Consider the following 12,973-nt stretch of genomic DNA (forward strand, 5'->3'; position numbering starts at 1 on the left):
CAAGGACTTCTCCGACAGACTGCATAAGAAGAGAGTAGAGCTGCTCCATGCTATGAGGGAGGCCAGCTGTCATCAGCGCAGATCGCTTTATTGTTAGGCCCGGAATGATGAGGAATCGCAGAGAGTGGAGAGATCATGGATCCCCATCTCAACCGTGGTCATGAAAACATGACTGTATTCTGACTGTGTATCTCATTGTCAGTGATTATATCAGTCACTTAATTTCATTGTAACTGATATCCACAATATTAACTCTTGATCATGTCTGACAAATCGCTACTCATTGCTTCCCATTAATGATGTGATTTATAATTAATGTTTCTACAATCTATGTGTGTTGAACCATTTTCCATCTTCTCAATGAGGAAGAGTTTGGTATAGCAATGTCTGGAACATCTAGATGGAATATAAATTACACCAAATGCTACACATTCCATTGACCAATTTAAGATTGATTTGATAAGAGAAAATGACTCCCATAGCAATACTTTTTGATGTGGAAGTGATCCTGACATAAATGGTTTTTCTGGAATAATGTGTCTTTTGTCTACCTGTAAGTATTATCTTGAGAAAGATTTAATTGCTGACATCACCCAGAAAAATATATTTTGACAGACTGCCTTATTTCTTTTGCATATAAATGCCTCCATTTTTTAAATAATCTTATCCTTGAATTATGTAGCATTATTTACAGTTTTTATATTCTTGGAGTTACAGAGACATGGTTGGAAAAACAGCCCCAGACCATTATTCCTCCTCCATAAAATTTTACAGTTGACACTATGCATTGGGGCAAGTAGCATTCTCCTGGTATCCTCTAAACCCACATTTGTCCATCGAGCTGCCAGATGGTGAAGCTTGCGTCAACACTCCAGAGAACGTGTTTCCACTGCTACAGAAACCAATGGCGGTGAGCAATACACCACTCCAACCAACGACTTGGCATTGTGCATGGTGATCTTAGGCTTGTGTGCGGCTGCTTGGCCATGGAAACCCATTTCATGAAGCTCCTCATTCAAACGGTTCTTCTGCTGAAGTTGCTTCCAGAGGCCGTTTGGAACTCGGTAGTGAGTGCTGCAATTGAGGAGAGACAATCTTTACGCGCTATGAGCTTCAGTACTCGCCGATCCCGTTCTTTGAGTTTATGTGGCCTACCACTTCACAGTTGAGCCGTTGTTGCTCCTAGATGTTTCCACTTCACAATAACAGCACTTGCAGTTGACCAGGGCAGCTCTAGCATGGCAGAAATTTGAACTGACTTGTTGAAAAGGTGGCATCCTATGACAGTGCCACGTTGAAAGTCACTGAGCTCTTCTACTGCCACTGCATGTCTATGGAGATTGCATGGCTGTGGGCTAGATTTTATACACTTGTCAGCAACGGTTGTGGCTGAAAGCTGAATCCACTCATTTGAAGAGGTGTCCACATACTTTTGTATATATAGTGTAGATGTATGTGTTTGTTTCTGTTCAGTAGAAGAAATGTGTGTGTTCTTCCATCACATCGAGAGAGATAGAGAGCACGCGAGCGAGAGGGAGAGAGAGATAGAGAGCAAATGAGCCAGAGACAGAGCTCTCTTGGCATCCGCTGTCGAGTCCGTTCGCGGCAGAGAATAGCGGTCTTATGGGACAGAGATGGGAGAGGTGTGCCGTTTCTTTAACAGCCTATGACACTGACACAGCGGCCAGGATGGATCTAACCACCCGGAAAATGATGCTTCTGATCGGTCTCAGCTGCCTCTGGCTCCAAGTGCTTTCAGAGGTAAGCTACTATGATCACTTGCTGTATGTGTTTAGTGGCTATAATTGCGTTCATTTTCAAGGTGCTCCCTATTTTCTCACCATTTCATGGCCAGCATGTAGCCTATGTTTACTCTTGCGGTTATCTTCGGCCGGGTCGAACTTACAAAACTGATTTAACCTAGATGAAATTAACCTGGAGAAATAGCTTACGTTAAATAAAACAACAATGCTCCTTTTTCTTTTCAAGGTGCGCCCCATTTTTTCTCCACCGACATAACGGTCATTATAGGCTAGGTGCTACACACTAAAAACAAATGGTTCAATATAGGGCCAAGTAAAGGTCCTTTGCTTATAACCATAGCAATACCCTTTTGGTTCTTCTATATGGCACCTTTTTTTGAAGGTTCTATAAAGCTCTGGAACAGCTGGGTGTCTAATTGAGAACTTCTGACTTAGTCAACCATTCTCAATCGGTCCAAAATGTTCTAATGAGTCACCACCCCTACATGTTAATTATCACTAAAAGGGTAAAGGACCCTTTTTGAACTGCAAATAACCATTGACGGGCTTAAAGGGTTGTTTGGGTCAGTATGGTTCCATATATAACCATCACCGTTCCCAAAGAACCCTTGAGGAATCCTCATTTTTCAGTGTGTAGCCTACATGTCATCATGGTTGGAATCACAGTATTATGGAATATCGTATACGTTCAGTTGCGTTTTTTTATGATTTTCTATTTCAACAATACTTTATTTTAGCCTATAGCTCGGCTACGTCAAGGGGTAGAGACTAATGTGCTGGACAAAGCAGTTTGAATGTAGGTACATTCATTCCTTATTGGCGAGCGCGCACACACACGCGCATACATACACACACACACACACACACACGGTTCCCTCATAACGGGCTATCACAGGAACTCGCCCCAGTGATGAACGGTAACACCACGCGCTATTGCCCTTTGTCGCAGCAATTCAATCAACCTCCCTCAGCCTTCCAACAGCGCATCTACACCATTTGCATCTACAATATGTATGATGTTGGGTTGTGGCCTGTTTATATTATAATCATAAAGCCTTATTGAGACGCAATGTAGCCCTATTGCCTATAGGATATGCTTAACTGTTGGGCCATATTCGAGGTTCTCCTTTCATACAGATCATTCAGAGTGGGTATTATATTACTGTCGAATGAATCTCTCAACGTGAATCTTTTAGATAAGGAGATTGGATGGAAATAGGGGGAGTGATGTGAGGTGGATTGTTGTTAGATTGGACACTAAAATGCTTATTTGGGAAGGGTGGGGGATGGTTCTGACTATTTGAGCCCTTCAATGGTTCTTTGCCGTTAAGAAAAGTGTTCTTTGCTCTTTTAGCGATAATTAAAATGTATGGGGCGGTGGCTCATTAGAATATTTTGGGGCGTGGTTTGCTCGCAGCTCTTTTTGTGCAATCGTGAGTGAGTGACATTACAGTTGATATCATGTGTTGAGTTACGGGAATTTACGTTGAAAAAGACTATGGTCAGTGACAGTTTCATGTATTGCCTTGTGTCATCTAAGAACAGTTGACTGAATCAGTGGTTCTCAAGTCTCTCCTCAGGGACCCAACGCTGTTGTACAGTTAGCACGTAGTACTCAATTTGTTAATTTAAACAATAATAACCCTTTAGGAATTTCAACAATATAATATGGCTAACCAGGATTAAAAGAAATGATGGTTCTTCAAAAGGATTGAAAAATGAATTTTGAGATTAGCAAACATTCTTTAGAGAATAATTCTCCATAGAGATTATATAATGAACCATCAAAAAGGGTTCTCTTTATCCCCCAAAGGGGCTGTAACCATAGCAAACCTTTTTTGGAGGGTGCTACATATAACCTTTTATTCATGGTTATTTATAGAATCTTAGGAAAGGGTTCTTTATAGCACCATAAATCCTATAGTCCACAGGCTGTCATTGTATAGGAATTTGTTACTGGGATAAATAAGGGTAAACAAATATTCCATTTAAAACCTAATGATCATGGTTCTTTATAGACCTTAAAAAAAAAGGTTACACATAAAGCACCTGCTTAGCAAAGACTTTTAGCTAACCCTTTACCTTTATTTAACTGGGCAAGCCAGTTAGGAACAAATTCTTATTTACAATGACGGCCTAGGAACAATGGGTTAACTGCCTTTGTTAACTGCAGAACAACAGATTTTTACCTTGTCAGCGCGGGGATATGATCTAACAACCTTTCGGTTCGCTAGGCTACCATGCTAACCACTAGGCTACCTGCAACCTCAGGTAGCCTAATTCTCCTAACCTGTGACATTAATGCTGCTAACCTGCCACGAAAGGTCACTTTCGTCCGTAGCTGTGTACCATAGTCAAAACCTGTGCGGTGTGTATAGGCCATGGCTGGTTGTGACAGGGTCAGGGTCATGGGTGAAGCCATGTTTCATCCAGACCAGGGACATTAGAAGTAGATCACCTCAGAGGCCAGATCAGCTGTGTAAACCATATGTTACAAGACACTGATTATGTGTCAATATTGTAGATTGCAATTCTCTCTAATCATCAATGCTGAGGAATTATAAACCCCTTTGGTTCCTCAAACCCTATGAGGCATATATCAATTAAGTGGTCCATCAATTAATCAGTGAATTCATCTATTTTAATGTTTTATTTTTTCTGAATAAATCAGAAGGTTTGTAATGTATTATTTATGAAACCATGTAGATACGTGAGTGTTGAGTGTGGTGTTAATGTAACAGAGCTGGTTTGGTGAATCGTGAATCAAGTGAACACGTCCATGTGAAGAGAAACCTTGCCCTGAGACCTGAAGAATTGTCAATTCCCAGAGCTATTACTTGAGCTCCGTGGGCTTGGCTGACAGTCCTGTGGTGCATATCTCTGTGTGTGTCTGTACCGGTTCTGTAACCCCGTCTCTGTGTGGCTGTGCAGTCACCTGTGCCGTGCAGATTGAAGGCTACCAGTATGTTCCAATACCAACACAATTTTACCGTTTAGAATGCATGCTCGATATACTGATTCATTCAAAGTGGTGTGCTAGTGTGGATATTGGAACAGATCAAGTAACATCTGAATGCTTCTCTATCAGTATGATAACCGTGACATTGATATGAGTGGAGATATCAGCATGTTAGATTTTCATCAGAAACTCCTGTTCACTGTATAGTATGATTAACCAGAGCAATGCCAAAGCACCCAGGACAGACTTTGGGGAAACTGTGCGAAATAACTAAATGCTCAATGTAAATCTGTGTGTGTCAGAGGCAAAGCAATGGAAGGGCCTTGCCCATAGGGTTGCCAACTGTCCCGTATTAGCCGGGATGTCCCTCATATTGGGCTAAATTGGTTTGTCCCATACCTGATCTCCCTTGTCCCATATATTCATCCAATCACAGTATAGCGTAAACGTGCCAATTCCTGCAAAGTTATTTCTGATGTTGTTCGGTCGGTTTGGCACATCAAGGAAATATGGATAAACCGGCAAAAAAGAAAAGACTGCAGCTACAACAAACAACGGGAAGCAAAAAAGCAGTGGGTTAAGGCTGTCAGTGGTGACTCGAAGAAAGCTTTCTGTACTTTATGCCGTCAGGAATTCTCATTTGGCCATGGAGGGGAGAATGACCAAACTCCGCATGCATCCACAGAAATGCACAAGAAGGCCACGCTAGCTAAAGGTGCTAGCAATATCGGCGCATTCTTCGTGACGTCTACTTCGTGATGTCTTGTTTCTCATGATTTGTGAGTCCTTCAAGTTCCTTTTGGCAAACTCCAAGTAGTCTGTCATGTGCCTTTTACTGAGGAGTGGCTTACATAAAGGCCTGATTGGTGGAGTGCTTCGAAGATGGTTGTTCTTCTGGAATGTTCTCAAATCTCCACAGAGGAACTCTGGAGCTGTATCAGAGTGACCTTTGGGTTCTTGCTCACCTCCCTGACCAAGGTCCTTCTCCCACGATTGCTCAGTTTGTCCGGATGGCCAGCTCTAGGAAGAGTCTTGGTGGTTCCAAAATTCTTCCATTTAAGAATGATGGAGGCGAATGTGTTCTTGTGGACCTTCAAGACTACAGACCTTTTTTGGTACCCTTCCCCAGATCTGTGCCCCGACACAATCATGTCTCAGAGCTCTACGGACAATTCCTTCAACCTCATGGCTTGGTTTTTGCTCTGAAATGCACTGTCAACTGTGGGAACCTATATAGACAGATGTGTGCCTTTCTAAATCATGTCCAATCAATTGAATTTACCACAGGTGGACTCCAATCAAGTTGTAGAAACAGCTCAAGGATTATCAATGAAAACAGGATGTACCAGAGCTCAATTTCAATTCTCAGAGCAAAGTCGGAAGTTTACATACACTTAGGTTGGAGTCATTAAAACTCGCTTTTCAACCACTCCACAAATGTCTTGTTAACAAAATATAGTTTTGGCAAGTCGGTTAGGACATCTACTTTGTGCATGACACAAGTAATTTTTCCAACAATTGTTTACAGACAGATTATTTCATTTATAATTCACTGTATCACAATTCCAGTGGGTCAGAAGTTTACATACACTAAGTTGACTGTGCCTTTAAACAGCTTGGAAAATTCCAGAAAATTATGTCATGGCTTTGGAAGCTTCTGATAGGCTAATTGACATAATTTGAGTCAATTGGAAATGTACCTGTAGATGTATTTCAAGGCCTATCTTCAAACTCAGTGCCTCTTTGCTTGACATCATCGGAAAATCAAAAGAAATCAGCCAAGACCTCAGAAAATAATTGTAGACCTCCACAAGTCTGGTTCATCCTTGAGAGCAATTTCCAAACACCTGAAGGTACCACATTCATATGTACAAACAATAGTACGCAAGAATAAACACCATGGGACCACGCAGCCATCATACTGCTCAGAAAGGAGACACGTTCTGTCTCCTACAGATGAATGTCATTGTTGTGAAAAGTGCAGTGAACAGCATAGAACCTTGTGAAGATGCTGGAGGAAACAGGTACAAAAGTATCTATATCCACAGTAAAACAAGTCCTAAATAGACTTAACCTGAAAGGCTGCTCAGCAAGGAAGAAGTCACTGCTCCAAAACCGCCATAAAAAAAAGGTTTGCAACTGCACGTACTTTTTGAAACAAAAATATAATTGTTTGGCCATAATGACCGTCGTTATGTTTGGAGGAAAAAGGAAAAAGGGGGGGCTTGCAAGCCGAAGAACACCATCCTAACTGTGAAGCACGGGGGTGGCAGTATCATGTTGTGGGGGTGCTTTGCTGCAGGAGGGACTGGTGCACTTCACAAAATAGATGGCATCATGAGGTAGGAAAATTATGTGGATATATTGAAGCAACATCTCAAGAGGAATCTCAGTCAGGAAGTTAAAGCTTGGTTGCAAATGGGTCTTCCAAATGGACAATGACCCCAAGCATACTTGCAAAGTTGTGGCAAAAGGACTTAAGGACAACAAAGTCAAGATATTGGAGAGGCCATCACAAAGCCCTGACTTCAATCCTATAGAAAATATGTGGGCTGAACTGAAAAAGCGTGTGCGAGCAGGGAGGCCTACAAACCTGACTCAGTTACTCCAGCTCTGTCAGGAGGAATTGGCCAAAATTCAACCAATTTATTGTGGGAAGCTTGTGGAAGGCTACTCGAAACGTTAGACCCAAGTTAAACAATTTAATGGCAATGCTACCAAATACTAATTGAGTGTATGTCAACTTCTGAACCACTAGGAGTGTGATGAAAGAAATAAAGGCTGAAATAAATCATTCTCTCTACTATTATTTAGACATTTCACATTCTTCAAATAAAGTGGTGATCCTGACCTAAGACAGGGAATTTTTACTAGAATTAAATGTCAGGAATTGGGAAAAACTGAGTTTAAATGTATTTGGCTAAGGTGTATGTAAACTTCCGACTACAACTGTATATAAATAAGGTATTTCAGTGTTTTTTTGTTGTTGTTTTTCCCCCCAAAAGAATTACCTTGTCATTATGTGATGTTGTGTGTATATTGATGAGGGGAAAAATAATTTAATCCATTTTAGAATAAGGCTGTAACGTAACAAAATGTTTTTAAAAAGTCAAGGAGTCTGAATTCTTTTGGAATGCACTGTATATTTAGTTCATTTATCAGCTGCTCTCATCACACCGTTGTACCATTACACTTCTGATACCAATGCAAGGTGAAAGGGGGCCACAAAATTGTGAACCGCTGTAAAAAAAAAAAAAATGGTATAGAATTTAAAAAAAACATTTTGACAATACATATTACAGTTCTCGAAAGTTTCTTATTACAAAACAGTGTAGTTCATCCCAGCGTTATCCAAATGACAAAATACTCAGAAGTCATTTAAATATACATTTAAAATGCATGTAACAAAAATGCTGCCCATATCTGGCGGCAGCGGCCTGTCTGCCAGGGTCTAGGACTTTTGCACTGAAATAATCACTTCAGGCCCCATGTGATCACTATCATAACTCTGTTATGGATGCTGAATTTACCCTGTTCATTCAGAAACTGCACCGAAAAGGAATTCCCATCCCTTATTGAGGTTTTGGACAGCTGCAGCCCTGACATTTTCCCTAACATCAATAGACTACTAAGGGCCATCATTGCCCTTCTTATGACTTCATGTAGTGTTGAGAGACTCTTCTAAACTACAAACCAGATCAAAACATCCATCAGATCTTGCATGCTGACTGCACATCTCAACAATCTAGCACTGTTGTACTTTGAAAGGGAACACAGTGACTCTTGTTGTTGACTGTCATGAAATAATCTCCATCTTTAACCAAGCCTACACACTACAACACGTGGGTTCCTCAAGGGAAGGGTGATGGTTCTATTTTTATTTATTTATTTTATTTAACCTTTATTTAACCAGGTAGGCAAGTTGAGAACAAGTTCTCATTTACAACTGCGACCTGGCCAAGATAAAGCAAAGCAGTTCAACACATATAACAACACCGAGTTACACATAGAGTAAAACAAACATACAGTCAATACAATAATACAGTAGAAAAATATGTCTATATACAATGTGAGCAAATGAGGTGAGATAAGGGAAGTAAAGGCAATAAATAGGCCATGGTGGCGAAGTAAATACAATATAGCAATTAAAACACTGGAATGGTAGATTTGACAGTAGATGAGTGTGCAAAGTAGAAATACTGGGGTGCAAAGGAGCAAAATAAATAAATAAATACAGTAGAGGAAGAGGTAGTTGTTAGTGTTTCCAGTTTCAGAGATTTTTGTAGTTCGTTCCAGTCATTTTCAGCAGAGAACTGAAAGTAGAGGCGGCCAAAGGAGGAATTGGCTTTGGGGGTGACAAGTGAGATATAAATGCTGGAACGCGTGCTACTGGTGGGTGCAGCTATGGTGACCAGCGAGCAGAGATAAGGCGACATTACCTAGCAGGGTCTTGTAGATGACCTGGAGCCAGTGGGTTTGGCGACGAGTATGAAGCGAGGGCTAGCCGACGAGAGCGTACAGGTCGCAGTGGTGGGTAGTATATGGGGCTTTGGTGACAAAACGGATGGCACCGTGATATACTGCATCCAATTTGTTGAGTAGGGTGTTGGAGGCTCTTTTGTAAATGACATCGCCAAAGTCGAGGATCAGTAAGATGGTCAGTTTTACGAGGATATGTTTGGCAGCATGAGTGAAGGATGCTTTGTTGCAAAATAGGAAGCCAATTCTAGATTTAACTTTGGATTGGAGATGTTTGACGTGAGTCTGGAAGGAGAGTTTACAGCCTAACCAGACACCTAGGTATTTGTAGTTGTCCACATATTCTAAGTCGGAAACATCCAGAGTAGTGATGCTGGACGGGCGGGCAGGTGCAGGCAGTTATCGGTTGAAGAGCATGCATTTAGTTTATTTGTATTTAAGAGCAGTTGGAGGCCACGGAAGGAGAGTTGTATGGCATTGAAGCTCGTCTGGAGGGTTGTTAACACAGTGTCCAAAGAAGGGCCAGATGTATACAGAATGGTGTCGTCTGCGTAGAGGTGGATCAGAGACTCACCAGCAGCAAGAGCGACATCATTGATATATACAGAGAAGCGAGTCTGCCCAATAATTGAACCCTGTGGAACCCTCATAGAGACTGCCAGAGGCCCGGACAACAGTCACTCAGATTTGACACACTGAACTCTGTCAGATAAGTAGTTGGTGAACCAGGCGAGGCAATCATTTGAGAAACCAAGGCTATTTAGTCTGCCGATGAGGATGTGGTGATTGGCAGAGTCGAAAGCCTTGGCCATGTCAATGAATATGTCTGCACAGTATTGTTTCTTATCGATGTTGGTTAAAATATCGTTTTGTACCTTGAGCGTGGCTGAGGTGCACCCATGACCAGCTCGGAAACCGGATTGCATAGCGGAGAAGGTACGGTGGGATTCGAAATGGTCGGTGATCTTTTTTTTAACTTGGCTTTCGAAGAACTTAGAAAGGCAAGGTAGGATAGATATAGGTCTGTAGCAGTTTGTGTCAAGAGTGTTCCCCCCCTTTAAAGAGGGGGATAACCGCAGCTGCTTTCCAATCTTTGGGAATCTCAGATCACACGAAAGAGAGGTTGAACAGGCTAGTAATAGGGGTGGAACCACACTGATCATAAGAACCCTTTGAGCCCTTCAATGGTTATTTGCTTTTCAAAAAAGGGTTCTTTCCTCTTATAATGATAGATAATTACACTGGACCTTCTACAAACTGGAAACAACATATCTTGAGGCCGCATTTGTTTTAGCTGGGGACTTTAATGAAGCATTTTTGAGGAAAACGCTGCCAAAGTTCTATCAACACATTGCGCTTCAAAACTCTTGAACATTGTTACTCTCCCTTCCGTGATTGCTACAAGGCCCTCCCCCGCCCTCCCTTTGGCAAATCAGATCAGGACTCCATTCTGCTCCTCCCTTCCTATAGGCAGAAACTCAAACAGGAATTACCCGTGCTAAGGTCTATTTAACGCTGGACTGACCAATCGGAATCCATGCTTTTGTTCTGATTACACGGAATGGGATATGTTCCAGGTTGCCTCTGAGAATAACATTGATGTATACACTGACACAGTGACTGAGTTCATCAGGAAGTGTATAGGGGATGTTGTTCCCACTGTGACTATTAAAACCTACCCAAACCAAAAAATGTGGATAGATGACAGCATTCGTGCAAAACTGAAAGCGCAAACGACCACATTTAACCATGGCAAGGTGTCTGGGAATATGGTTGAATACAAACACTGCAGTTATGCCCTCCGTAAGGCAATCAAACAGGCTAAACGTCAGTACAGAGACAAAGTGGATTACAAAGGGAAAACTAGCTATGCCGTGACACCGCCACCTTGCTTCCAAACAAGCTAAACACCTTCTTCGCCTGCTTTGAAAATAACACAGTGGCCCGCTCCCGAGGACTGTGGGCTCTCGTTCTCTGTGACCGATGTGAGTAAGACTTTTAAGCGTGTTAATTAACCCTTGCAAGGATACCGACCCAGACGGCATCCCTAGCCGCGTCCTCAGAGCATACGCAGACCAGCTGGCTGGAGCGTTTACTGACATATTCAATCTCTCCCTATCCCAGTCTGCTGTCCCCACTTGCTTCACGATGACCACCATTGTTCCTGTACCCTATGCCATCTGGACGAGAGGAATACAGTACCTACGTACGAATGCTGTTCATTGACTTCGTTCAGCCTTCAACACCGTAGTACCCTCCAATCTCATCATTAAGTTTGGGGCCCAGGGTCTGAACCCCGCACTGTGCAACTGGGTTCTGGACGGGCCGCCCCAAGGTGCTGAAGGTAGGAAACAACACCTCTACTACGCTGATCCTCAACACAGGGGCCCCACAAGGGTGCGTGCTCAGACCCATCCTGTACTCCCTGTTCACCCATGACAGCGTGGCCACGCATCTTTCCAACTCAATCATCAAGTTTGCAGACAACACAACAGTAGTAGGCCTGATTACCAACAATGATGAGATAGCCTACAGCGAGGAGGTGAGGTCCCTGGCGGAGTGGTGCATCAAGGTGCATCAAAGCTGGGGCCGAGAGACTGATAAACAGCTTCTATCTCAAGGCCATCAGACTGTTAAATAGCAATCACTAGCCAGCCTCCACCCAGTACCCTGCCCTGAACTTAGTCACTGTCACTAGCCGGCTACCACCCGGTCACTCAACCCTGCACCTTAAAGACTGTTGCCCTATGTACATAGACATGGAATCACTGGTCACTTTAAAAATGTTTACATACTGTTTTACTAATTTCATATGTATATAATGTATTCTACTGTATTCTAGTTAATGCCACTCCGACATTGCTCATCCTAATATTTATATATTTCTTAATTCCATTGTTTTACTTTTAGATTGTATGAATTGTTGTGAATTGTTAGATACTACTGCACTGTTGGAGCTAGGAACACAAGCATTTAGCAATAACATCTGCTAAGTAAGTGTATGCAACCAATAAAATTGGGTTTGATTTGATTAAAATGTAGGGGCGGTGGCTAATTAGAATTTTTGGGGGGATGGTTTGTTGTCTGCTCTTTTTTGTACAACTGTGAGTGAGTACCATCCCAGTTGATCTAATCTGCTGTGTTATGATATTACATGTTATATATGACAATGGCTGGTGATGGTGCCTTGTGACAGACTCATGTATGGCCTCGTGACAATTGAGAACAGTTGATTAAGTCAGTAGTTCTTAGTTCTCTCCTTGGGGACCCTTAGTGATGGGGAAATTAAGCTTCCTGAAGCATTGAGGTTTTCCAGCCAATGGGTGTCGAAAATAGGTTAATTACGCGAGGCTTTGAGCGACACAGTGTTCACTAGTGGCACATGCTGGTGTTATAGATGATGTCCCACACCCCGTAGCGCACGTGTGGGACGAAGCTTCGGACGTCATTGATCACGTGTTTCTGATAAAGTGATACAGGTATCGGCACACTGCTTTGAAGTACACTGCTTAGCAATTTCGACGCATGCCTCGGAGCTCTGGCATCAAACATGACATCACTAGGGACCCCCAGCCATTCCAGAGCAACTTGTTAATAAACACAATTATAAAACCTATGGAATTTTAACAATATAATATGGCTATTAAATCAGAACAACAAAACCAGTATGGTTTTACAAAGAACCTATGATATTGAGAATGGTTCTATAAAGAATCTTTCTCCATACAGGTTCTATTAAGAACCATCGAAAACGGTTCTATATTGCCCCAAA

General features: G+C 42.1%; 1 protein-coding gene across 1 annotated transcript in view; it reads left to right on the forward strand.

Annotated features, from left to right (window-relative positions):
* The first annotated feature begins 1,492 nt into the window (after window positions 1–1,492).
* Window positions 1,493–12,973, forward strand: part of LOC110498948 (neurotrypsin-like) — a 39,002-nt gene continuing 27,521 nt past the window's right edge. Inside the window, exon 1 of the mRNA XM_036955741.1 lies at window positions 1,493–1,761. Within this exon, the coding sequence (XP_036811636.1) occupies window positions 1,624–1,761 (138 nt within the window). The 5' untranslated portion in view covers window positions 1,493–1,623. The remainder of the gene's footprint in view (window positions 1,762–12,973) is intronic.

This window comes from Oncorhynchus mykiss, chromosome 20 (assembly GCF_013265735.2).
Source record: "Oncorhynchus mykiss isolate Arlee chromosome 20, USDA_OmykA_1.1, whole genome shotgun sequence".
Lineage (NCBI taxonomy): Eukaryota > Metazoa > Chordata > Actinopteri > Salmoniformes > Salmonidae > Oncorhynchus > Oncorhynchus mykiss.